This window comes from Phyllostomus hastatus, unplaced genomic scaffold (assembly GCF_019186645.2).
Source record: "Phyllostomus hastatus isolate PE091 unplaced genomic scaffold, TTU_PhHast_1.1 phas_scaffold_182, whole genome shotgun sequence".
In the NCBI taxonomy this organism is placed as follows: domain Eukaryota; kingdom Metazoa; phylum Chordata; class Mammalia; order Chiroptera; family Phyllostomidae; genus Phyllostomus; species Phyllostomus hastatus.
Window position 1 is genome coordinate 27,067,982 of NW_025334013.1, and position 27,122 is coordinate 27,095,103.

The 27,122-nt window shown below is 51.4% G+C and overlaps 2 protein-coding genes across 6 annotated transcripts in view; one reads left to right on the plus strand and one right to left on the minus strand.

Annotated features, from left to right (window-relative positions):
* Positions 1–5,310, plus strand: part of KCNQ4 (potassium voltage-gated channel subfamily Q member 4) — a 54,607-nt gene extending 49,297 nt beyond the window's left edge. For all 5 annotated transcript variants that reach the window (XM_045858637.1, XM_045858639.1, XM_045858640.1 and 2 more), the window contains 3 exons: positions 111–242; positions 2,402–2,531; positions 3,131–5,310. In XM_045858637.1, the coding sequence (XP_045714593.1) occupies positions 111–242; positions 2,402–2,531; positions 3,131–3,343 (475 nt within the window). In that variant the 3' untranslated portion in view covers positions 3,344–5,310. The remainder of the gene's footprint in view (positions 1–110; positions 243–2,401; positions 2,532–3,130) is intronic.
* Positions 5,311–24,920: 19,610 nt separating this feature from the next.
* CITED4 (Cbp/p300 interacting transactivator with Glu/Asp rich carboxy-terminal domain 4) lies at positions 24,921–26,295 on the minus strand. Its single transcript, XM_045859293.1, has 2 exons — positions 26,178–26,295; positions 24,921–26,018 (listed from the first exon to the last, which is right to left on the minus strand). The coding sequence occupies exon 2, from the start codon at positions 25,999–26,001 to the stop codon at positions 25,447–25,449; it is 555 nt and encodes a 184-aa protein (XP_045715249.1). The 5' UTR covers positions 26,002–26,018; positions 26,178–26,295; the 3' UTR covers positions 24,921–25,446.
* Between the last annotated feature and the right edge of the window lie 827 nt (positions 26,296–27,122).

A 27,122-nucleotide genomic window follows, 5' to 3' on the forward strand; every position in this document is an offset into this window, starting at 1 on the left:
TTCGCCTTGGCCCAGGCAGGAGGAGCTCTAGTGCTGGACAGGGCGTGGCGAAGGGACAGAGACGGGGCTGGGACAGAATTCCTTCCCTCTGAGACACACTCCCCCGACAGGATCCTGAAGTTCCTGGTGGCCAAAAGGAAATTCAAGGAGACGCTGCGACCGTACGACGTGAAGGACGTCATTGAACAGTACTCGGCAGGGCACCTGGACATGCTGGGCCGCATCAAGAGCCTGCAGGCTCGGTGAGTACGCACGCCCCCATCCCCCTGGGGGAGCCGAGCAGGGAGGCCTCAACCCCGGATTTAGGGCGAGGTCCCAAGGTTAAAGCCCCTCCACCAGCGCCCGAATGAAGCCCGAGCGCCCCCTAGGGGCCACTGTGGCTGCTGGAGTTTCTCACGGCTGAGGCCAGAACCCTCACCTGTAGAGCCTGAAGAACCACCCCAGTGGCGGCAGGGCCTCTGTGAGAATCTTACTGACGAGCACAGTTCAGGAGAAGGCTTTAGATGACTGTTTCCTGTTCATAAAATAATAGGTTTAAAATATTCAATGACCTCCCATCTCCCAAGGGGACAGGCACATTGTCCTCTATGCTACCTACCTTTTGTGTCTAGAATCTTCTGGCACTTCTCTCCAAAGAGCATACAGAACAAATTCTCACACCAAGACCCCAGTCCCCTACACCTTGCCCTTCTCCTCCTGTGGCCTGAATTCTCACTGCCTGTTCATTCATTCGTGCTCTCAAGAAGTAGTCATTGGGCATTTGTTACTTGTCAGACGCGGAAAGCAAAACAGAGTCCCAGCCCTCATGGAGGCTTCATTCTAGTGGGAGGAGAACAGATGATAAATAAGTGAAACTGGAATGTATCAGATGACCATCAATGCTAAGGAGGGAAAGGAGGTCTAGGGTTTTAGGGTTGACAGTGTTAAACAGGAGAAGAGGTGATGTTTCAGAGATGGAGGTGCGGCACACAGCCCTGTGGCTATTTAAATAAAGCGATCCCAGAGCGGACGGCGAGTGTAAAGGCACTGCGATGGGCAGGTAGCTGGGGGGTTGTCTTAGGGATAGCAAGGAGCCTCGTGTACCTGATGTGAGAGAAGTAGCAGATGAGGTTAGAAGGCTGATGGCACTTAAACTGTGCAAAGCCCTGTAGGCCACTGCAAGGATGTTGGTGTTCATCCAAGGTGAGATGCAAGCATTGGAGGGCTTTGAGCAAAAGACCTATGGGTTCTGAGTTACATCTTAAAAGGATCACCCTGATTGGTGTGTTGAGACCGGCCTATCAGGGAGCTAGGGTGGAAGTAGGAAGACCAGGGAGGATGTCGGATGTCACTTCAGACATCCAGAAGATTTGGACGGGGGAGGGGGGACAGCAGTGGAGGTGGGGAGGAATCATTAGACTCTAGATACATTTTGAAGGTAGAACGGACAGGGTTTCTTGATGGGGCATAAAGGAGGGGTGGGGAAAGGCATCAAGGATGAAGAAAATGTTTTGGCTTAAGTAATAGCAAAAAGTTGCTGTCTGTTGATACAGGGAAGGCAGTGAGTAGAGTAAGTTTTGATCAGAAAGGTTGGGGTGTATTGGGTTTGTGATGTCTGTGGAGTGTTGATCTGGCAGTTGGGGGGGGGGTCAGAGGAGAGGTGTGGGGCCGGAGATATAGATGTGATGTTAACCGAGTAAGGCAGAATGAACATCTGGAGTGAAGGCATCACTTGGTGAGTGAGAATAAGTAGGTAAAAGAGTTTCCAGGAGTGAGCCTGGGTCCTGCAGTTTTTAGGGGTGAAGGACAGCCAGTGAGGTAGAAGGACCGGGAGAGAGTGGGGTTTGGGACTCCAAATGAAGAAAGTGCAAGAAGAAGGCTGCTTAGATGTGCCCACCGCTGCTAATAGGTCACGAATAACGAGGACTGAAAAATGATCATTGAGTTTAGCAACATGAAGGTCATTTGGAATCTAGACAACAGTAGATTTAACGAAATGGTGGAAATGAAAGCCTGGTTGGAGTAGGTTTTGGAGAGAATGAAAGGAGAGAAATTGGAGACAGAGGGCAGAGAAAGTGCTTTCAAGCATTTTGCCCTAAAGGAGAGCAGAAGGTGACGTGAGACCAGCTCCCACCTTGTGCACCTGGTGATCCACCGTCTCTTCCTCTTCTCCCAGTCCATTTCCCGGCCTGTCCTCCCATCAAGCACATGTTTTACTTGTCAGGTTTTTGTGTGATGCCTTTGCTTAGCTAATTGGAAAACCCTCAAAGCAGTGGCCAGGTCCCTCCTTTGGCAAGACAAAACGGCCCCCTTCCTCAGGCAGCCTCCTCCCTGCGCAAGCCGTGTCTTCCCTTCCAGCTTCTTGTGGGAGGGAGGGGAGGCGTGTGTCTGGGCCCTTTGACGTTTCCCTTTCCCCCCGCAGGGTGGACCAGATTGTGGGCAGGAGCCCTGGGGACCGGAAGGCCCGGGAGAAGGGCGACAAGGGGCCTTCGGACACGGAGGCGGCGGATGAAATTAGTATGATGGGACGCGTGGTCAAGGTGGAGAAGCAGGTGAGTGTGCGAGAGCGTTTCAGTGGTGTGGTGGAGCTAGTTGTCCACCGAGAAGCTCTGGAAGGTCGCAGAGAGAAGCGCGAGGAGAGGGTGCGATTCTGAGTCGCAGCCCAGACCGCCCACCAGCCAGGGAGGCCCACGGAGGATCCACGGGTCTCCGACCCGGCAGAACCCCGCCCCACAGATAAACCTTGCCTCCCCAGTAAGGCTGCCTAAGATAAACCCACACTCTTCGGCTAAGCTCCGCCCCATTGCTATAATCTCGGATAAATCCGTGTAAGTCCCACCTATTTAATTTAACCCTGCCGCGGTTGCCTCTTGATCGGCTGGACTATCTCAACCAGTCACAATTTAATTTTGACTGGGGGATAAGCCCAAGTTACCAGCCTCGTCCCACCCACCTGCCACGCTCCGCTTTTCCCAATGCGCCGCAGTGGGGATAAGCCCCTCCTCCTGGCCGTGACCCTCCTCTAGTCCCCGCCAGCCCCGCCCCTAGCCGCCCTCCTGTCAAGTCCCACCTCCAGCATCGCCCCGCCCCGGCCCCAAGTCCCGCCTCCAGTGCCGTCCAAGCTCCGCCTCCATCCGTGCCCTGCCCGCAGGTGCAGTCCATCGAGCACAAGCTGGACGTTCTACTGGGCTTTTACTCGCGCTGCCTGCGCTCTGGCACCTCGGCCAGCCTGGGCACCGTTCAAGTGCCGCTTTTAGACCCCGACATCACCTCGGACTACCACAGCCCTGTGGACCACGAGGACATCTCCGTCTCCGCACAGACGCTCAGCATCTCCCGCTCGGTCAGCACCAACATGGACTGAGGGGCTTCTCAGTGTTGGACCGCACTCCGCCAGCCCCGCGGCCTGGCACTCGGACCCGCCCCCTGAGGCCTCCGGACTCTTCTCTTACTTGAACTCGCTCCCTCGCGGGGAGAGAGGCCACATGCAGTATTGAGCTGCCTGGGTGGGCGAAATACCCTCTGTGGGTGCCAGCGGCCCACCCCACCGCAGGAGCATGAGATGCCAGGCCGCATGGAGGGCAGCAGCAGCGTTGCCCCGCGACCTCTGGGCCCCCCAGTGCCCTGCCAGTTCCAACAAGGCTCAGCCCGGTCCGCCTGGCAGGGGCACTGCCCGGGGAGTGGGAGCGGGTCGGTGGGGCTCTGGGCCCTGAACCAGCTTCCAGCTATGCAAGGTGAGGTCTTTGGCCCGCCCTTCGGACAGAGCAGGGAAGCCCTCCCGCCAAGTCCCTGCCCCCTTGGGGGTGGGCCCAAGGTGCCCTCACAGGTACCCAACAAGCACAGGACCCTGCCATAAGGCAGGTGGGCACCATATATGCAAACTATATTAAATATGCAACTTTGGAGACCCCTATGGGGTCCCTCTGCCCATCCCCCATTGGGAGATGGGCCTCCAGCAGTAGCTGGTTTCAGGCTGCTTGGCCATGATCCCCATTTCCACTCTTCAGCTTCTCACCTCTCCCCAGCCAGCATGGGGCCTGTTTCTCCCTCGCCTCCCCCAAGAACAGTGCCTGGGCCCTTCTTCCCTTTCCCAGTGCCCCCTCCCAGGAGCGCCCTCTTCCCGCCAGACGTCTACTCCCTTCTTTGGCCCTCCGTTCACATTCGACAGCACAAGTTTCTGTGTTCTCCTCCAAACCTCCCACAGACAATGCTTCCGTGTTACACAAGCAAGTCCCTTTAGTTCCCCTGTCCCCGCAGAAAGTCTCTCACTCACACCAACGCATGCAGTCACACATGAGGAGACACGAGCACAGAGCCACTTAGCCTTTCCTGGGCCCCTGCAGCGGATGACAGTGGACCAGCCTTGCAGGATGTGGCCAAGGGGTTGCGCCCCGCCCCCCCCCACTGCATCTCGGTAGACGGGGAGCTCTGAAGTGACCCCAGGTCTCTCCAGGCCCCACCCCAGAGCTTTACCAACGCCCCTTTCTCAAGAAGAAGAATACTCACTGGTCCAGGAGCTCCAAGTGCTGCCTTTGCCTGCCCCCAAGGGGTCTCCTCGACGTCACCACAGCACAAGTCAGGCCTGGGCCTCTGGGGCCTGGATAGCCCTGGAAAGACTCCAGGTGGTTATCAGGCCCACTCCCATCTAGGCTTGCTGCCTTCCTAGTCACTGTAAGTCCCAGACAGAAAAATAATGCGCTGAGCAACTACCATTTTCAGGCACCAACCGTGCATTTGACACTCATGTGCAGTTTCCTCTCCCTCCATTCCCCACTCTTTCCTTCTGTCCACAGCCCCTACACTGGCACCAGCCTCCATCCACTCCAGGCTCCCAGCACCTCTTTGGCATCCTTACCCCTTTGTCCCTCTTCTGCAAAGCTATTGCAGGTGGAAGCAGTGTGATGGGTAGTGGGTTGCCCAGGGTGACCCTCTGTGGGGTGCCAGTGAACAAGGGGCTCAGGCCCAGCCACCTGCATCTCATGACTGGGACCTGCATGCACCAGCACCAGGGCTGGGGTTGGATCTTGCTCAGCCCCATGGTGCCCAGCCTCTGCCCCAACATGCCCTCTGCATGTCACCATCATGCCCTGGGTGGAGCCTATTGTGGCTCACCTAACCTGCACTGCACTGTCCCCGGAGAGCCAGCCCTTGGCCCCTCAGAGGCGGAGCTGTGGAGAGGGGCGGGAGAATGGGATTACCCTGTGACCAAAGGAGACTGAGGAAGGAGCCCTCGCTCCTTCCACCATCAAGGTTCCCCACCAACCCAGTTCTCAGATATGCAAGTACCTCACTTTGTTAACTTATTAACTTATTGGTTTCATTAAAGTTTTCAGTAGGAGGTGGTTGGCCTTGGCTGTTTGGTGGCTGTGGTGTGGGGCACCTGGTCTGGGGGTGGGATGAGTTGCTTTGGATTAGGGAGGACTTTTGATTGTAACAACAAAACTTGATCCCTTATGGCTTAAGAAAAAAATGAAATGCATTGGCCCAGATAATGAAAAAGACTAGGAGCTGCATGTGGATCCGTGCACAGCTAGATCTAGGTGACAAAACGGACCCTTGCATCAGCCAGGGTCCAGTCAGGAAAACTATACCAGGTTTTTCAACCAAGAGAACGTACTACTGGGAATGGGTTCCACTGATGTAGGTGGGCTGAAAGAACACAAGAGAACACTCAGATAACCTGGGGGTAAATCGCTGCAGTAAGCTGCTACTGCACCTAAAGCAGGAGTATAGGGGAGCTTGATTGGGGGAGCCCTACAGGGTAGAGCTCAGAAGTCTGAGGAAGGGGTGTTTTATGGTTGGTGATAGTATAATACCTCTTAGGGGACACAGGGAAGTTTGTCTGGGAGTGCAGAACAATGCCAAAGGGTGCAATCAACTGTGGTACCATCAGTAAGTAAAGGATGGAGGAGGGCTCCACTCCTGCTCTCTAGTCTTCCCCCAGTGCTGCTGTTGTCAGAGGAAGCTGCCAATGGAGTAATGTGGTTCGGAGAGTCCCAGCCCCAGGATCGCAGAGCTGGGTGCAGAAGGCTGAACTGGGGACGGAAAGGCAATAGCTTCATAAATGCTAGAGTCCACCCCTTTTGACACTCAGTATCCAAACACATCAGTCCACACATGTTTGGACCTGTATATAGCAACGGTAGCGTCCACCTAATAAGAAGAGACTATCTTGCATACAATGGAAAACGCTCTAATCCTCTCCCCCACAAATGGGAAAAACACAAGGTCCCACTGTCCGAAAGGTGTCTCCATCTCTAGTAGTGAGTTATCGAATCCACATTTGGGTGATGTTAATTATGCCTCTAATTCAGTCGCAACCCCACTTGCAACTAAATAATAAGCTGTTATGGTAGCCATCACAATCTACACAAAATAATTGGGGAAAAGGATGAGGGAGGAGAAAATAAATTGCCTAACATATGATGCCCATGTGTGGACACACACTAAGCAAGGAAGGAGACACTCAAAGCTGCAGGACACCTGGCAGGTCGTCACAGTGCCCAAGTGGACCTGCACTGTCCATCCGCTGCTGATGTCTGTCTTTTCTCTTCTACTGTCCTTCTGTGTTCCCGTGGCCCCAGCCAGGCCCTCAGCTGGTTAGGGTCCTTTATATGGTTGGGTCATTCCTGCAGGGTCTGAATCCTCAGTGGCCCTGCATGGTTTGGGGTGCCATAGCGTTTCATGAAGGTTTACTACGGCACGTGGAAGTACTAAGAGGCACCCTGGGCAGCAGACTAGTCCTCCTCACCATCATGTAGCAAAACCCCGATTTCCCTTTGGGAATGAAGATCAGTCAGACAGCCGGCACGTTAACTGTTTCTTTACCTGTTGGTTTAGCGGCATGAGGAGCCAAAAATGGCCAGTTAGAAGTTCTAACTTCCAATTCAAGGAGAACTGTGTTGCTTCCCTTCCCTGGGCTGAAAATTAGCAGAGCCCAGTGCCATGGGGACAAGAGGCAAAGGTTTTGTGAGTGGGTGTGGTAGCCTGAATGGTGGCTGAGCAAAGGTACTAGGTCCTAATCTCTGGAATTTGTAAAATGCTACCTTGTGAGGGAAGAAGATCTTTGCAAATGTGATTAAGTTAATGATCTTAACATGAGAAGATTATCCTGGATTAACCAGAAAGCCCTAAATCCAATTGCAAGTGGCCTTTTAAGAGAGAGACAGAGGAAGATTTCATCTGCACGGAAGGGAGGAGGCAATGTGGAGGCAGAGCAGAAACCCAGCCCTGTGGCCACAGCAAAGGAATGCCAGCACCCGGAAGGGCCTGGTGAGACCCCCCCAGAGTTCTGGGGGGGAGGGCAGCCCTGTTGGCACCTTGATTTGGGCCCAGTGAAACTGATGGACTTCTGGCCTCCAGAACTGCGAGAGAATAAATTCTGTTGTTTCAAGTCACCACGTTTATAGTACTTTGTTACGGCACCCACACAGAATTGTGGGGTTTGGTGCAATAGGGAGAAAGCCACTCTCACTACCTCCCATTGATTCCTGGAAACTTGTAGTCTGGCTGTGTTAATGAGGACGAATCACTGCTCTCTCCACATTGGAAAGGATCCAGTGGAATCAGCTGATGGTAGGTTGGACAGACAGTAGTGGCACTTGGCAGATCAGCCTTGGTAAGTCCATATTGTTGAACCCGTAAATAGTGTCCACTCTTGCCGCCATCACCACGTCATACAAGAGTGTGCTGAGGGAGCACTGGGGGGTCTGCAGAAGAGGCTGACTGACATCCACGGGGCGTGCCACCGAGCTGTCTGATTATCAGGAGCCTCCTCCCGGGGGTGCCCTTGGGTGAGATTTCACTTGCATCAGAAGTCTCCTCACACTCTGTGCCCATTTCTGAAAATCCATCTCAATATCCCTTCCTGTCTTCCTTCTCACAAATCCTCCAATTCTGTGCTTCCTGAGCCCCTGGACATCCAGCCAAACCATTAGCCACTACCCAGAAACCATTGTGGTCCCTACTTCCTGTCATCTCTCAGTCAGGGAAAATGAACAACCGCATGTTCCGAAGCGTGAGTAGGATTTAGCCGCACGTGGGGGCTGGGCGGTGGTGAACGCTCCAGCTGGAGGGCGGGGCCTATGTGAAGGTCCAGAAGCACCGGAGAGTGTGGAGCATGAAAGGAACAGAAAGAGGTCCCTGTGACCCGGCCAAGGTGGCAAGGAGGAGAGTGGTGCAAAATGCGACTTCAGGATTACACAGGGGATAAGGTTTGCAATGATTTCATGACTCATTCCAAAGAGACAGGCCTTAACTGTGGGGGCAGTGGGGAACCAGTTACAGATTTTGATCAGGGATCAGACCAGGATAGATCTGAATTTTAGAAAGTTTTCTTCCTAGGATGGAAGATGGATTTGAGGAGGCAAGTCTGGGTGCAGGGAGACCAGTTTGGAGAGGGGGAGATGTTGATCACTTAAACAGGTCCCATGGCACCTCACTAATTTGAGTAAACGTCTGCGGAACACCTGCTGTACATCAGACCCTGGCTCAGCATAATACACAGAACGCAGGAGACCCACTTAGGGCCCCGAGGTCATCCGGCCCCTGGGGAAAACAGATGCACAATTAACCAGTGCACATGCCACTCTTTATCTTCCAGCTTTGTCTGGCTCAGCAAGGAGGGTCTGCAGGTGGCTACAGGAGTCCGCAAACTGTCATTAAATATGGTCTCCAGAGCCAATGCCATTTTAGCTTAGTGTACCATTTATTTATTTCTGTGTAACAAATCACCCTAAAACTACAGCTTAAAGCAACAACCATTTTACTTACTCTTGATTCTGTAGGTCAGCAATTTAGGCTGGACTCAGCTGAACAGTTCTGCTGATCTCACCTGGGATCGCTAACCAGGCTGCAATCATTTGGCATCTTGAGTGGGGTTGAAGTGGCCTGAGATGGCCTCTCTCACACGTCTGGTGTTTGGTGCTGGCTGTCAGCACCCTGCTGAGTCCACGAGCGGGACGGCTTCTCTCTGCTCCCTGTGCCTTCCCATGCTCCTGTAGATTAGCCTGGACTTCTTCCCCTGACAAGAGGGCAAAAACAGATACTAGGTGGCCTCTTGATTGATTAATTGAGAGAAACATGGATTTGTTTTCCACCCATTTATGCATTCATTGGTTTCTTCCTGTACATGCCCTGACCAGGACTGAACCCACAACGTTGGCTTATTGGGGACAGTGCTCTAACCAACTGAGTGGCCCGGCCAGGGATAGTTGGCCTCTTAAGGCCCAGGCTCAGAAGCTGGGACTGCAGTGCCACAGGGGCTGAGTTCACATGGACATGGGGGGCTCTGAATCTTGCAAATTTTACACTCTTGCCGGTCAAAGAAAACCATGCTGCTTATTTCCCAATCTAAAAAAACTTTTGTTTCATGTGCTTTGGAAAGTTGCACTTGTTAAGATAACTTCTGTGTTTTCCCTCTGAGAAGCTGAGTGGTGCACCTTCCCTTTTCACTCAGCTCTTATGTGCAGCAGGGCTGTGAAGGCTGCTGTGCCGGGGTGTTGGTTTGCTGGGGCCACCACAGCAAACGCTGCAGACTGGGGGCCTCGAACCACAGAACTTGCTTTCCTCACAGTTCTGGAGGCTGGACGTCCAAGATCCAGGTGTCAGCAGGGTTGGTTTCATTCCGAGGCTTCTCTTCTTGGCTTGTAGGTGGTCATTTTCTTTCCGTGTGTTTACATGGTGGTTCCTTGTGCATGCACATGTCTGTGCGCCCTCCCTCCCTGTTCACCCTCTCTCGTAATCACTACTTCTCGCAAGGACACCAGCCATACTGGACTGTGGCAGGGTTAGTGAGAAACTAGGAAAATTCCTTGGCAAGTGGAATGGGGAAACTGAGGCAAATAGCTGAACAAAATGGTCAGAGCAATTTACAGCCAGGTAATAGACCCAAGGTCGTATCTTTCCTAAACAAGGACACTTAGGACAAATAGTGTGCACATTCCTGACCGTGCTAGGGCAGACCCGCCACGGTCCTGGTCCCTCTGTGGTGACATTCTTTGAAGGTGAAACTGACCAGAAAATGACTCAGTGCCTCTAGGCACTCATTTTGGTACATAAACACACTTAAGAACTCACTTGGAAAGCTGATGAATATTCTGCCAAGACCCTCTCCTGAGCCCCCTAGGATTTCCTCCTGCAGAAGACATAAAAACTCTCAAAACAAAGGATCCACCTGTGCCCTTCTCTCAGGCATGTACAAAAACTCCTCTGGGGACCCCAATGGGACCCCCAACCAGGGGAACAGTGGGCAGCAAAACCCCTGAATCCGTCTCCAAGGTCCCTTTGCTCTGACTTTTCTGAGGACCAAGAGGAGCCTTGCCTAGGCTCTCCTATTGCTTCTTCTGTCCTCAGCCCTTCCTTGTTCCACTGCCCCAGCTTTACTAAACACCCCCTCACAGTCACCCGGACTCACGTGGTGAGGTCTTTGCTGCATGAAGTCCAGAACCCACACACTACAGGTCTGCCTGGGGCAGAGCCCTCCGGCCTGGCAGCCCACCGGAACAGCCCTGAGAACCCATGTTAGCGGTCACTTCTGTAAAGGCCTCATCTCTCAGCTGTCACACTTGGGAGTTACTGGGGGTTAGGGCTTTAACAAATGAGTTTAGGGGGTCGCAATTCAGCCCATAACACCCGGAGTGGGGGTTTGACCTCCTATCCTGACCCCCTTTCTGCTGTGAATGCTCAGGGCTGAGAGTCCTTCCTGAGACTTGCCCCACTCAGGTGGACAGACCCCGACACATGTCTAGATGGGGTGGGACCCGGTGGTTTGGAAGCCTTTTTTTTTAAGCCCCAGAAACATTGCTACGACATGGCCTGTTCAGAACCCCAGGAGAAAAGGTAAAATCACCACAGCCCCCCATGGGGAGCTCTCAGAAGTGGTCCCACTTCCCCCGCTGCATGCACGTTGGGTGCGTGTCCAGCACTTTGTTGCAGCCAAAATAAGTCGGATCTATCTCCATGATACATCCTTTAATGATGGTATAAGATTGTGTGATTTGTCTGAAAGTCTTTCTGCCTCCCCGTTACCATGGCTACTTTGGGCAGAGTATAATTTCCTACCTGTCTTACAATGGGTCTCCTACAGACAGCTTCTGAGACAGAGAGCCGTGTGCAGGTTTATTGGGGAGTGCTCTCGGGCGATTCATCTGTCAGGATGTCAGGGAGGCAGGACCCGGCGGAGGGAGAGGCTGATCTGTGTGATGTGATTTCAACTGAGGCATCTGCTGACCTGCAGGAGCTCGGAGTTCAGACAGCCCTTCAGAGTTGTGCCAAACTGAGGGAAGGAGGCAGGCCTTTGTTTCTCTGCATCAGCTAATCACTGGCCCTGGGAGGGGCCTGACTTTGGGTGAGGCGGTTCCCTAAGGCCAAGGGCAATTCTTAGACTAGTGAGTCAGCACCTGAGATTGCCAGCAGCTGGGGGAATGGGTGCACTGGCCCTGAAGGGGGCATCTGAGGACCAAGCATCCACTCTACCACCCCACTGACTTTGGGGCTGGGATTCACTCCAGCCAGTGGAACGTGTGAAGAAAGACAGTGTGCTTATTCTAAGCTAAGGCTGTAAGGGGCAGGGCACGTTCTGCCAGACCCTTCGTGTTTCCTTCCTCCACCAGGAGGAGATTCAGGTTGTTGCTGTTCCTTCCTCCTGGGTCCAGAATGCGGCCACACGGAGCAGACCTGAGCCACTGGAAGTCGGGAGGCCAGCCTGGTCTGGCCAGCCTCAGCCGGACTGCAGTTGACTTAGAGACTTAGCAGGGTACAATGTTTGATTTCCCTGGCCACTGAGATTTGGGACTTGCTTGTTTCACAGCATTATCCCAGCAAGACCTGACTAATCCAGGAAGTCAGGTGGATTTTCCTGGAAGCAGTGAAGTCAAAGGTTTATGTTACACGTTACAAAGCAGAACATTCTTTAAACCCTCCTGAAACATTTTTGGCTTTGTTCCAAGTGGCTTCTCGGCATCAGCTAGCTCCTCTTCTCTTTCTTTCTCTCCCCGCCAGCTAGCTCCCAACAATCTCTAAAATGGGTGGGAGATACGGAAGATTTCTTGGAGAGGGTGAAAATTGCTTTGGGGAGGATCTTGAGTCCGAGACCCAGGTCTGCTGCCTACTCAGAATGTGGGTGGGCTCTGCCTTTACCTACTTTCTCCCACCAGACGCCCTCTCAGCTCCTCTCCTGGACCTTAGGACCTGCACACCACCACCGCCCCCCCTGGCCCCACCACCTCTCCTTATCCAGATGTCAGCTCCCGGAGGGCACGAAGCACTGTCCCTTGCAAAGGCTAGGCACATAGGTGATTAACAGTGCTGGCTGGCAAGACAAAAGGAAAGCAGGGCCCCTTGGGATCCATTCCCTCCCACCCGGGAATGCTCCTGGTCCCTGTTATGTGTGCCCACAGCCACAAGGCGTCAGCAAAGACCTTGGCTTGGTGTTGTGGTGCCAGCCTGGAGCCGGGAAGGAGGCTGGACTTTCAGGCCAGGGCCCCCCACCACGAAAGCCCTTCCATTAAGAGGGGGTGGGGTAGACAGAGAGAAGAGAGGCAGAACTGAGCAGGCCATAGGCTGAGGAACAGGGACTCCAGGACTTGCCTCACAGAGCAAGGGGCTGTGTTCTCTGCCCTCCATTCATCTGTTCTGCGATTGTTCGTTCCCCCCTCCTACGTGCCAAGCTCTGGACTAGGTGCCAAGTCTAGCGGCTCTCCCAAGCTCACAAAGTCCCAGTTCACAGGGAGTAGACAGTAGATTACTGTCTAGACAGAATATAAACAAAAAACAAGATAATTTCAGAGAGTGATAAGAGCTGTGAAGGAAACAGAACGGAAGCGGGACAGTGACGGCATTGGGAGACAGCTTTAGTTGGAGGTGGTCAGGGAAGCTGGGTGGGGTGGGGGGGGCGGGGAATGAACACTTTCATGATGGTCTGAGTGGCCAAGGCTTCCAGGGCCTGGCTGGTTCAACAGCCACATTTTGCAGATGGGGAAACTGAGGCCCAGTAGGCGAAGGCAGAGAACAGGGCTGAGCCCACGTCTCTTGACGTCCAGGCTTGTCCTCGGGTGGCCTTCCTCCTCTCAGGCCCTTATCTGCTCGTGTCTCCCCTGCGGGAAAGGAGAGACTTGGGGGCACTCAGAATGTGTGGGTTAAAGAGGAGCCAGAGGAGAGGGATGCCTTCGGAAGTCCCAAGTGCAGGAAACAGACCCACACCGTAGTGGCCAAGAAGTCCCACGGACTTCCGATTGTTTCCCATGATGCGAATTCAATGCTTCAAAGAAAAATTAAACATCAGATTCTTTTCCAAACTTTGGTTTTGATGCCTTTGTCTGTTTGAGGGGTATGACCATGGGAAAGTAATTTCCTCTCTGTGAGCCTCAGTTCCCTCAGCTGCAAAATCTGAACCCAGCTTTCCTGACTCCCAAACAAACCTCTGCTCCATCCAGTCTTTGTGGGACCACAGGCAGCACCCTGGGGCTCCTCAGGTCTGGATCCCCTCCCTCTGCTTCTGAGCCTGTCTCCGCTGCCCACCTCTGCCCCAAATCTGCCCACAAGGCCATCAGACACAGCCAATCCCGTTTAGGGACTCCCAGTGACCCGAGAGGTGGGTTTGGGCTTGTTATCCCCAGTGTGCCAGCCAGGAAGCGGGACTTGCTCAAGGCCACTCAGTCAGTACGTGACAGCGTCAAGACCTGAATCCAAAGTTACATTCAGTTTCCTCTGCTCAAGAATCTCATCCAAGATAGGGATCCTCCCTTGCAAAAAAATCTTTGAGGGAACTAAGCTTCATTTCCCTGAAAATACATTTATATATATTGTGTTGGTCCCTGTGGTGTCACTTAGTGTGGTGCTGCCACCTCCTGAGCAAAGGGAGGTATTGCACCCCATTTCTAGCTGGTGCTGCCTGGGCCAAACCCACCAGTTACACCCCAGGAGGAAGCCCCAGGCATGTGTCACTCCACCCACAAAAGCATGGAGGTCCCAAAGATGATTAAAAACAAGCCACTTACATTTGATAATCCTTTCGTCTTTTCCCACCGCCTGCTGACCCACTGCAGTCAGACCCCACCCTCTTCTCCCCAGAACTGCTCTGCACTTCGTAGTCGTCAAATTGAAGAGCCACTTTTCAGCCCTTATTTTACTCGGCTTTGCAGCAGCATTAGTCCCTGCTGACCAACCTCCTTCAGGAAACACCTCCCACGGCTTTCACGGCATCTTCTGTGCTGGCTCCCATCCTGCCTCCCCAGATGCTCCTTCTCCGTCTCTGTCCCTGCTGCTCTTACATGTCTGTGCTCCCCCAGGGTTCTGTCTTTGGCCACTTTCGTCATTCCTGTGGCAATCACGGATATGCTAATAACGCCACAACATGTTTATTCTCAGTCTGGACCTCACTACTGAGAGCCTGGCCTATTTCCCTGGCTTGCCTCCAGCTGGATACCAGTCCTGGATGACCCAACATACTACTTCTGTCTTTACAGTCCCTCCCATTTACCTCGCCTTGTCCCCACTTGTCCTAGGTCCTGATTGCCACCTGAATCAGCATGAACAGTCTTCTCAGCATTCTCCATTTCTCCAATGTGCCCATCTCAAGTCCATTCTACTCACAGCAGTCAGAGTGATCTTTCCAAAATGCAAATCTAATTATTTTTCCATCCTGCTCATTACTCCATGGCTCCACATTACCAACAAGATCAAGTTCAAGCTCCTCAGCCTGCCACTCAAGAGTCAGCCCTCTTTGATCCTCGCCGACTTCAGATACATCTCTTGCCCTTGTGAGCGTCCACCCTATCTGCTAACCATGCTGGACTTGTTGCCTTTTCTGGTCAAGCCTTATTCATTCATGCCACTCGGCCATTGCGCACATTGTCACCTCCCCTGGCATTTCCTTCTTTCGTGTGTTCATGCACAAATTCCTCCCGCCTGTTGTATCGGGTGAGTACTTAGTATGTGTCACAGACTTTGGTAAGTGCTTTCACAGCAGCCACTCATGGGCAAGTCCCACTATTATCCCCATTTTGCAGATAAAGAAACTGAGACTAAAGAAGGGAATTACCCAACCCACATACTCACGGTGATGACTGACTCATACCAACTCTTCTAAGTTCCAACAGTTCTCTTCATATAGGATTCAGGTCCCTGACATCCTTCCCACCCCGCCAGCAGGTACCAGGAGCATAGGAGACTTGAGTTCTAATCTCAAGTGAGCCAATTATTACTACCACTTGCTGTGGTAGAGACTGCTGGTTGTCCACCCAAATCCAGCCTTCCCATCTTACATAGTAACTGAGTTGCTGATGAACACATGGTTGTCAGCTGGAAACCATATTTTCCAGCCTCCCTTGCAGCTAAGCGTGGTCATGTGATTAAATTCTTGTCAAGAGAATCTGCATGGAAGTGTGTTGTGTGTATTTGGGCCTGAAAGCACTGGGTGTGCCCTCCTCCTCACTCTCTTCTCCCTGAGAGCTCAGTTGTGTACGTGTCCATGACCCAGCCTCCAGTCTGTAGATAAAGACAGAAAGAAAAAGCCAAAGTAGACTTTGAGCAGGTTGGGGTCATGAATGGCAGAGCAACAAGAAAGAAGCAGTCTTGGCTAGCTGACTGGGTGGGACTAGAAAAAATCTTTTTTGCTCTTTAGGCCACTTTTATTTTTTTATTTTTTAAAAAACATGTTTTATTGATTATGTTATTACAGTTGTCCCATTTTCTCCCATTTATTCCCCTTTGCCCTGCAAGCCCCTCCCACCCGCACTCCCTTCCCCATCCCTTAGTTCATGTCCATGGGTTGTACATATAAGTTCTTTGGCTTCTACATTTCCCATACTATTCTTAACCTCCCCCTGTCTATTTTCTATCTACTGTTTATGATTCTTAATCCCTGTACCTTTTCCCCCATTCCTCACCCCTCCCTGCTGATAACCCTCCATGTGATCTCCATTTCTGTGATTCTGTTCCTGTTCTAGTTATTTGCTTAGTTTTTTTTGTTTGTTTGTTTTTTAGGTTCAGTTGTTGACAGTTGTACATTTGTTGTCATTTTACTGTTCATAGTTTTGATTTTCTTTTTTTTCTTAGATAAGTCCCCTTAACATTTCATATAATAAGAGCTTGGTGATGATAAACTCCTTTAACTTGACCTTATCTGGGAAGCACTTTGTCTGCCCTTCCATTCTAAATGAAAGCTTTGCTGGATAGAGCAATCTTGGATGTAGGTCCTTGCCTTTCATGACTTCAAAGACTTCTTTCTAGCCCCTTCTTGCCTATAAGGTTTCTTATGAGAAATCAGCTGAGATCTTATGGGAACTCCTTTGTAGGTAACTGTCTCCTTTTCTCTTGCTGCTTTTAATTTTCTCTCCTTATCTTTAATCTTGGGTAATGTAATGATGATGTGCCCTGGTGTGTGCTTCCTTGGGTCCAACTTCTTTGGGACTCTCTGAGCTTCCTAGACTTCCTGGAAGTCTATTTCCTTTGCCAGATTAGGGAAGTTTTCCATCATTGTGTTTATCAAATAAGTTTTCAATTTCTTGCTCTTCCTCTTCTCCTTCTGACACCCCTATGATTCAGGTGTTGGAACATTTAAAGTTGTCCTGGAGGTTCCTAAGCCTCTCATTTTTTTGAACTCTTGTTTCTTCATTCTGTCTGGTCGAATGTTTATTTCTTCCTTCTGTTCCAAACTGTTGATTTGAGTCCTGGTTTCCTTCTCATTACTATTGGTTCCCTGTGCATTTTCCTTTTTTTTTGTTTTTAAGATTTTATTTATTTATTTTTAGAGAGGGAAGGGAGGGAGGGAGAGAGAGAGAGAAACATCAATGTGCAGTTGCTGGGAGTCATGGCCTGCAACCTAGGCATGTGCCCTGACTGGGAATTGAACCTGCAACACTTTGGTTCACAGCCTGTACTCAATCCACTGAGCTATGCCAGCCAGGGCTGCATTTTCCTTTATTTCACTTTATAACCTTCACTTTTTCCTCTGTTTTGCTACCATACTCAACCAATTCTGTGAGCATCCTGATTACCAGTGTTCTGAAGCTGTTTTTTCTGGAGCTTCGATCTGTTCTTTTATTTGGGCCATTTTTTTTGTCTCATTAGTCTGTTACATAGTAAGGGGCAGAGCCTAAGGTGTTCACCAGAGCAGGGCAACCAAAGTTGCTTCTTTGTGCAGGAGGGGTCTGAGAGGGAAAAATGCAGCTTGCTCAGCTCTCACTGGCTTTCAGTCACTTCTTCTGCTCCCCACAATCAAATTGGGCCCTTTTGGTGCTGATTCCCTGGGTGGGTGGGTTTGTTTATGTTGTAGGACCCCATGAGTCTCTCCAAAAAATTCTCCTGTGAAGCTGGGAGTTTCTTCCACCGCCGTCTCCACCCGCACAGGTGTTTTCCATCAGAGGCTTTGAGGCTTTATTTTCCCACGCTGTGAGTTCTGATGGTTTCTGTTTTTAAATTTGTTGTTGTCTTTCCTTTGGCTGTGGGAGGAGGCAAAGTGTATCTACCTACACCTCCATCTTGGCCAGAAGTCTCTCTTTAAACTACTTCTAAAACTTCTGGTTCCCTTTGTTACAGCAGCTAAGCTAATATTTAAATATCTTATGGCGTGTGTACTATCCTTAGTACATTAAATATTTTAGCTCAGTAAACTACTAAGTGTGTGGCAGTAAGCAAGTCATTTTACCTCTGTGAGTCTCAGTTTCCTTGCCTCTGTATAACCTGCAATAATAATATATTAAGTCAGGTCACTGAGAGTATTAGGTGAGTTATCATAAGTCAGTACTGGATGACCTAACTAGCGGTCAGCTCAGGTGTTTAGGGCACTAGTTGACAATCCGAAAAACTTTGAGGTGAAGAGGAGGAGGAGGAGGAAGTAAAGCATTGCTATTTCAAAATAGTCATGGAAAACTGAAGATTTTTGGAATTTTTTACACTAATTTTATAGCTTAGTGTTATTTTATTTTGAATCATACATGGGGAAACAGGCAAACTCACCCAAACTAAATGAGGGAGAGGTCGTTGCCCAAAGTAACTTTGGGGAAGCCTTTCACCAGGAGAAGAGTGACTGGATCTTGGGAGCCGTAAACAGCGGTGGTCCACCTCGCCTCTGGGTCTCCCCTGCAAGCTGAAGAGCCCTGTCGTTCTGCCATTTACAGGGGACATGATTTGAAGCCACCCTCCCACTCTGGACTCCTTTTCTGGATACTTTTAATAGCTTTCTCGGCACCTAGTGTATTAACATTGGAAACAACTCTCAGCTACTGGGCACTTACTGTGCGCCAAGCACTGCACTGAGCATGTCAGCCTCTAGCTCAGTTAATATGACCACCTGGGTGTACGTGTATGAGTATGCATTTTACAAAAAAAATGAACAAAACAAAACAAAAACAAGGCTCGGAGTGTAAAGTGGCTTTGACAGATGTCAAATATGTAGTTTGAGGCCAGAATTTAAACCCAGGTCTGTGGATCCCAAGACCTGGGCTGGCCCTCCAGTCCCTGTGGCTAGTCGGTTGCTCAGAGTGCAGGTCCCAATGAGAAGCACAGCTCCACCTGTGTCTCTAGCTCTGAGGAAGGCCAGACCGTTCCTGCCCTTGATTTAAACCCAGGAGCTAGGGAGGGAAGAAATGGAGAGATTTGATGACATAAAAATTATTCACTTCCAAAAGGCAAAAGAGAGTATAAACAACATCAAATAACCAGTAACAGTTCGGGAGAGAATATTTGCAACATTTACAAAAGACAGAAGTTTATCATTCATGATATAATATGAACTCATAAATCAATAAGAAAAAGACAAACAACTCAGGAGAAACATGGACAAGGATATAAACAAGTAATTATTATTTTTTTAATTTTATTTATTTATTTTTTAGAGAGGGAAGGGAGAGTGAGAGAGAGAGAGAGAAATATCAATGTGCGGTTGCTGGGGGCCATGGCCTGCAACCTAGGCATATACCCTGACTTGGAATCGAACCTGCGATGCCTGGTTCACAGCCCAGGCTCAATCCACTGAGCTATGCCAGCCAGGGCTAAATAAGTAATTCTTATAATACAAATAGACGATGTCTTTATTGATAATCAAAGAAATCAAAATTAAGTAACTGTTTTTTTTTTTTCATTTAGAAAGGAAAAAACTAATGTCCAGTGTAATGGAGGGCGTGAGCCGACAGTACTGGCAGGAAGGCAGAAGAATCAGCCTCTCGGAGAGTCACTGTTGATAGTCACTGTTTGGCAGTGACTATCAAAAATTTTTAAAAGATTTTATTTATTTTTAGAGAGAGGGGTAGTGAAGGAGAAAGAGAGGCAGAGAAACATTAGTGTGTGAGCGAAACATCAATTGGTCACCTCTCACACACACCCCAACAAGGAACTGGCCCACCCCGCAATCCAGGCACGTGCCCTGATTGGGAACCGAACTGGCAACTTTTGCAGGCCCATGCTCAAGCACCAGAGCCACACTGTTCAGAGAGACTATCACAATTTTATTTGCTTACATCTTCTAAACCAGTAACTCCCCTTCTAGGTATCCATTCTATAGAGATATCCCCACCTGTTCCAGGGTAAATATACAAGGAAGCTCCTGGTAGCATTATCTGTAACAGTGGAATTTAGGAAACTGAATTTCCATCAGTAAGAGACTGGTAAGAGGTTATGCACAATATAGTCATTACAAAGATTAAGGTAGAGCCATATTTACTGATGTGGGAAGATTTCCAAAATATATTAAGTGAAATAAATCCAATGATATAAAATCATGTAATCTCATTTATGTGAAAAAGTGATGTATATGATCTATAATGTATAGTACATCAGGTAGACATATACATCTACATTATCTACATATACATGAGGTACACATTGTATGTACTGTGTGAGGAAAAACTTGGGGGGTGTCTTTGACTTTTTTAGACTTTCTAGATTGTTTGAAATTATTTTGCCTCAAGCACATATTACTTGTGACTAAAAACAATGTGTTTGTTTAAAAAATGAACAAATAATGATTGACTCATATTCTGGGCTGGAGGAGGCTGGGGGTCCTGCCGACGGGGTGTGCCAGTGTTACGGCAGAGCTCCCTGCTGTAGCTCCTCACTAGGAAGAGGCAGAGGAGCAAGTCCCTCCGGACACCACCCTCTCACGACCTCTGTGGAGCCCCCTGTCCTGGCCGTACTCCCGCTCTGTGGGGCATAACTGGACTTCATGCTTACCGATGTCCAGCCTCCCTTCATCCTGCAAAGAAGAACGACGTTTTCCTAGGAGCCTTCTGTGTGGTTGAGCAGGTTGTTTAACCTTTCTGAGCTTCCACTGTGTGGAATGAGGCCAACAGAATAGAGTGAGGTAAAAAAACGACACCCAACTCCAGAGCCGTTGTGAGGACTGAAGGAGCCGGTGCGCACCAAGCCCGCTGCCCCGCGGGGCTGACCCACCGGGGTGCCCTGGAAGTGTTGCAGTTCCCTGCCCTCCTCCCTCAGTCCAGCCTCACTGCCTCCTGGCACGTGTGAGGGACAAGTGGCGAGGGATGTGGTCCGGGCTACAAAGTTTAGAGAGCTCACAAGTTCATGGTTGAGCTGGGACTAGAGCTCAGATCAGAGCTCCCAGCTCCAACTCAGACTCCAGCCCAGCGTCATCTTTCAGCCTCAGCTCCCCGCTCAGGGCCAGAGAGCAGCCACTCACTCTGGCACTTCCCCCTAATACCCACTCCAAGCCACGGTGGGGTGGAGGTGGGGAGATGATGAATCAGGTTCTGCCCTCAAAACCTTACAGTCTAGGGGTAAAGACTCCTCATCACCCCTGACATGGGATGAAACAGGCCTTTCACAGGGGGAAAAGGGCCTGGGGAGGGCATTTCAGGCCAAATAAACAGCAGAGGCCCAGGCACTGAGGTGTAAGGAACATGGTGTACCAGGGGTGGCCGGAGTGGAGGGTGGGAAGCACCTGGAGGCTGCCTGGGACAAGGCTCCTCCTTGTCCCTGTGGCCATATTTCCCATCAAGAGCTCCTAGCTGAGCAGCTCACAGGGCAGGCACTTAACATCACCTGAGTTTGTTCTCACAAGAAGTCTGTGACATCTCCATTTGACAGACGAGCAGACTAGGCTCAGAGTAGCTTCCTTTATTTCCTCTTTCTGCCAGGGGACTCTCTGGGCCTCGGGCCTCTACCTGGATGTCCTCCCTAAGTTGACACACACACACACTAACTACCCTTTTATCACCACCAGCGCTTGGGGCTTCCCAGACCCCGAGCTACTTGGCAGCACCTGCCATGCCATCTAGACATGTGTCTCTGCATCACACATTGCAGGCTGGCCCAGATCTCAAGTTCTAAGTATGTGTGGCTCTCCTCTCTCCAAATAAGCTGTGTAAGGGTAAAAGGCATGGCTGTTGACCCCCAGCTTACCCCAACCAAACAGCACTGCACTGTTTGCAATGCGCTCTCGGAAACCAGGTCTCATTCGAATCCTTGTACACATACCTCTGAAGTTGGGTTTATTCTCCATATTGTCCAGAGGGAAAAACTGAGGCCTAAAGAGGTTCAGTGACTTCCTCTGCATCCATGGCTACAAAGCGGCAACACCAGGTCTGGGACTCTGCTCTTGCTCCACTCGGGCTCAGATCCTTGGCCAGCCCCAGCCTAGGAGTGAAGGGTCTTGGTTATACCAGAATGGGCATGCTCACCCACCACTTACTGGGGTGTGACTTGGAGGAATAATTCACCACCTGAGTCCCAATTTCCTGACTTTTGGAATGGGGACGAAACTACCCAGCAATGCTAATTTACCTGGTTGGGGGGTGGTTAGAGAGGCTGGAAGAGAAAGAGCACCTACTGAGTGCTATTAGGTCCTATCAGGCCTGCACAGAGTAGGCACTCAACAAATTCTGACTCAGTCCTTAATCAGAAGTAATTCTGACCCAGCATTTCTAACAGCAGGGTAGCATAAAATTAGGCAAGAATGGATTAAGGAATTCAAGAGGATTACTGAATAATCAGCTAAACAATTTAAGCAGCCTGGGAAAAGAGTAGGAATGGACTATTCTTAATTTATTCAACAAATGACTATTGAACACTGAGCTGAAATGGCGATGATGATGATGGTGATGGTGGTGGTCATAGCAGCTGCTCTCTATTATGAAGTCTACCACGGCCCTGGCTGAGTAGCTTGCTTGGTTAGAACATTGTCCCGATACACCAAGGTTGCAAGTTTGATCCCTGGTCAGAGCACATACAAGAATTAACCAGCCCTGGGTGGTGTAGCTCAGTGGATTGAGTGCTAGCAGAACCGAAAGTTCGCAGGTTTGATTTCCAGTCAGGGCACATGCCTGGGTTGCAGGCCAGGTCCCCAGTTTGCGGTGTGCAAGAGGCAACTGATCCATGTATCTATCGCACATTGATGTTTCTCTCCCTCTCCTTTCTCTAAAAATAAATAAATCTTGAAGAGAATTAACCAATGGATGTTTCTCTCTCTCTAAAAATCAATACATAGTCTACAGTCTTATCATATCAGTCCTGTAAGGTTGATATTCCCTAGAAATAATTTATGCCCTCTGATAGGAGAGGTGCTAGTCTGGGAGAAGCAAATGAGGGTCCCAGAGCCCTAGTTTAAGGAGGCACTTGCTGTTCTGACTCCTACGACACTGGTCTTCCCCTCCTCCCCACCCCGTGTTTGTGCGGGACACTGTGATGTACCTCCCAGACCCAAACACCCAGCCCAGGCATGAAAGTGAAACGAACAGAACCAAGGGAGGCAGGTTGCTTTCAGGAGGTAGCCCCAGGGAAGAGGAGAGAGATACCTATTGAATCTATAGGAAGCTGGTGTGATTACAGGCATACTCCTTTTTATTGCACTTTGCTTTATTGCGTTTCACAGATGTTGCATTTTTTAAAAATTGAAGGCAAGCAAAAAGATTACATCTCACTTCGTTGAGGTGGTCTGAAACTGAACCCACAGTAAGCCTGTGCTGTAGGAGAACCAAGACTCAGAAGGTTGGCTCGCTTGAGGTCAGGTAGCTAGTAAGAGCTCCTTCTGCAACTGAACCCTGAGGCCGTTACAAACCTCAGGAAGGACACTCCATCCACATCCCGTACAGCTGGGAGGATCAGGGTCCTCCATAGTGTCAGGGATTCAGGGATCCAGGTGGTAGATTGCCCCAGCCTTACCTTCTCTGCTCTCCATCTATCTGCTGTCCAACTTGTCGGCAGCCCCTCTAGGAGGGATATGGGGTGGGATATCACTCAGCAGCTGGACTCACTCTTCTACCTGCCCCCTAAACTCTAGAAAGAGGCAGGTGTTTGGTTTTCATTGCAAAATCCCTTCCATATGAGATCACCTCAGAGTTTAACAATTTGCTTGTCAACCTATCCCTGAATTTGCTCCTCACTTGTTGTGAGGCTTAACGCCTTGTGAAATGGCGGGTCAGACATATTAGCCCCATTTTACTGGTAAAGAAACTGAGGCCCAGAAGAAGAGAATCAGGACAGTGTCCGGTCCAGCCCTTCAGTTTCTGTCTTTGTTCTGGGGTCCTGGTTCCAAGCTGGGATAAACATTGACCTTTGTAAGCTCAGAGTTCAGGCCAGTCCCTTTCCAGAAGCCTCTCTGCCCTTCCGCCCCATCCTGTCCCAGAAAGTCCCACTATCTTAGGGGACACCTTTATTCATTTGCCAAACACTCCTGTTGCCCGCCCCACGCCTGTCCTTCTGGCTCCAGAGCTGGCGCCGACACAGTGCACTCTGGGTGGATTCACAGGCCGGAGGGAGGAGAGTCCTGTTAACGAGCAAGCTTGAGTGCAGCCCCACTGCTGGGCATACAAGGTCTCGGCTCTGTGTTCAGTTCCAGAGTCTCTGGAATTCCTTCTTTCCTCTCTGGCCCCACGGCCCCACCCTCAGAGTCTCTCTTCCAGCCTTTCTCTTACACCCCTGAGTACCTAGGGATCTTTCCAGAGAGTCAATGGCAGAGGGTGGCCAGGAGCTCACACTGGTGATCAGGACTGAGGCCAAATCCTGCCAGGCCTGGGCAAGCTCCGTGTCCCTCGTCTGTTGAATTGGGACTGTGCCTACATCACAATGTTGCTGCAAAGCCATTTGGATCTTGTCGCTTCTAGACACCCATGGCCTCTCTGTACATGCCTTGATCTGTGTGCCTCCTTGCCTTTGAATGGGCCCTTCACTTGCATGTCACCTTCTCCAGCTCCTAAAAAGGAACTCATCACTCAAGACTCTGTTCACCATATCAAATGTCACCACCTCCCTAACCCTGAAATGCCCCCATCCCCAAGCAGCTGAAACTGTCCCCTCCTTTGGGTTTACTTGCTGGGATGTCCTGTTTTCTGGTCCTCATCACACTCTTCCTTGTACCAGCATGAGTTGATGTCCAGGATTGTCACTGCCCCCCCCCCGCCCCACCTGAACTGTGACTCTAAAAGGGCACGTAACAACTGGCACAGGGACTGGAATAGAGCTAACACCAACTGTAGACTAGTCATCACCATCGCTTATGGAGGGCTGCCTCGGTGTCTGGCATTGTGCTAATGGCCTCAGGTTGCATTTGGTCCTCACAACCACCTGAGAGTGGGACCATCTCTCTCTGAGAACATGGCCTCAGAAATCTGGGTGAATGGACAAGAAACTCTAAGCCAGAGTTTTCTGAATCCTCGGGTACCACCCAGCTCCCTTTTCACCATCTGTGCTGTCTTCTTCCAGCAACAGGTGAGGACAGCTCCACCAAGCTCCCCTTCCCAGGAGCTGGGAAATCCAACGTTGGTGCCCTTGGGTTACCCTGCCACCTAGCGGTGGCAGCCTCTGCCTTCCAGATTATGACATAACAATTGCACAACTCAGATAATTTTGAAAGAAACTGTCAATTTCCTTCCTTGGGCACTACCAGGGCTGTGGCCTCCATCCCACCTGGGGGTTCCCCAACAGCCTCAGGACTCTAGAAGCCAAATATAGTCAAGGGTTGGAGAGATAAGGAAATAAAAATGCAAGGCTGTAAAATGACCCAATTTTATTTTGGTTTTTGGAGGCTGGATGGGGCATTGCTCCACTCTGCTGGGGGACTGTATGTACAGTCTTCTCCTCCCCAAGGTGAGAGGCCCAGGCAGAGGGGGTGAAGGCCCCAGTGGATGGGCAGCTCCAGGGACCCAGTGACCATAGTGGGTTGCACAAGGAAAGGGGGGAATCAGGCAGAGGCCTGGAATGGCTCAGATCGGGGGCATGAAGGAGAGTCCCAGAGGAGAGGACATAGAATCCAAGAATGTGGTGTCAGAAAGGGGGTCCAGTGCCCTTTTTACCGCTGAGGCTCCGGGTCAGAGAGGCGATGCCAAACTGTCATCTTGCAGGAGGCAGGGCCTGGGGTGACGCCAGGTGTCCCAGCCGTAGTTAACTCCGTCCACTAGCCCGCTGCCTCCACCCTCACGGAGGGTGCGTGCGGGGCCCAGGTGTTGGCTGCTCAGTCTGGCGGGCAGTCAGAATCCGTTCTCCTCTCGGGCACCCCAGGTAGGCGATGGGCCGCGCTCAGCAGCTCACAGAGCCGGTGGGTGGCGCCGACCCCAAGTCCGTAAAGCAGTCGAACTCGCTCTGGCCCAGAAACAGCTCAGGCAGCTCGCGCACGCGGTGCAGCCCAAGCTCCAGCTCCAGCGACGTCAGCGCCTCCTCGTCGATGAGTTCGGCGTCCATGCCTACCAGGGCGTGCACAGGCGGTGGCGGAGCCGGGGCTCCGGGGGCCGGCTGCAGGGCCGGAGAACCTACCGGGGCACCGGGGGGTGCGGTCGCGCGGCCCTGGTATAGCGTTGCCACCGGCTGCAGGTGCGCGCTGCCCGCGGCCGGCGGCGGCGGCACGGCTGCAAAGGGCTGGAAGGCAGGCGGAGGCCCGAAGGCCCCGCACGCCAGGGCCCCGAGTGGAGGAGGCGGCGGGCCCAGTGGAGATCCCCGCTGCCGCAACCCGCTGTCCATGCCCGGGCCCACGTACGGCTGCAGCGTCCGGAGCGCCTGGGGGCCATGGGCGGGCACGGCGGGCGGCGGTCTCTGTACCAGGCGGTAGCCCTCGGGGAGCATCAGGTGGTCGGCCATGACGGCGGGCTGGCTGCCTGCGGGGACGACAGGCGGATTGTCAGCACAGGCGTCCACTCGACCCCGGCTAGCTGTCCCTCTGCAGCGAGAGATCCGGATCCCGTGCCCTCCCCGCAACCCAGCCGGACAAAGGAAAACCGAACCGAACCAGTGCTCCTGCCTAGCCCAGGACGCACCGAACTCAAGAGCTCCTGTGCGCCCCGTGGCCGAAACTCGCGGAGACTAGAAAAACACACTCCCACCAGCTCAGGTTCTGAGACCTCCGCGCCGCTCCTCCTGCCTCCGCGACTTATATCCAGAGGCGGGGCTGCCCCGCTCCGGTGCGCTCATTGGCTGGATGAGACGCTCTTGGGAGGACCTCTCCGCCCTCCAGGAGGTTTCAGCCCCGCCCCCGTCAGAGCTCCGCCCTTCAGACCCCCGGCTGCGCTGCAGGCTAGGGGTGCTGTTCTGCCGGCCCGAGTCCGGCGATTTTCAGGGGTTTGATCTTAATATCCTAGGCTTAGTCTCGGTGTTGACTGGGGTCAAGCTTGAACTGACCAGAGGTAGGGGTGGGATGGCCAGAGGTTTAGGCTCCCAGAGCTGCAGGATCATAAGACTAGTCTCTTACTTTTTCAGGTTGAGACCTAGACTCGGTGGCAGAGGGAGTTTCCTTGGGAATACACAGCAGAACCTTGACAGAAGCGACACTCGAACCCAGGCCTTGTGATTGCCATTACGACCACTTTAGCAGTGCAGGGTCCTGCAAAAGGTCAGCTGCCTGTTCCCATAACCCCAGGAAGACAGCTGCCCCTTCTCTGGTTCTCACTCACTTGTCTGTGGAAGCATGTACTGAGTTGTTATTAAAGTAATTTATGGGCATGTCTCCTTGAAGGACTTGTTCATCCTCGTGACCTCAGCACTTGGCCCAGAGCCTGGCCCAGAGCAGGCTTGTGTAAAAGTTAGGTAAATGAACAAATGACGGAATAAACTGCGACTCATTTCTCCTGAGCTTCAGTTTCTTCATCTGTAAAATGGGGACAGCAGCAGCACCGACCCCAGTGGGTAATGAGGCCATGTGTGTACAGTGCCTGGCACAAAACCTGATACATAGTAGGTGCTCAAAAATGTATCTCAAATGAATG

Coding starts and splice junctions, on each gene's coding strand:
- CITED4 (XM_045859293.1), bottom strand. CDS start 26,001: ATGGCCGACCACCTGATGCTCCCCGAGGGCTACCGCCTGGTACAGAGA.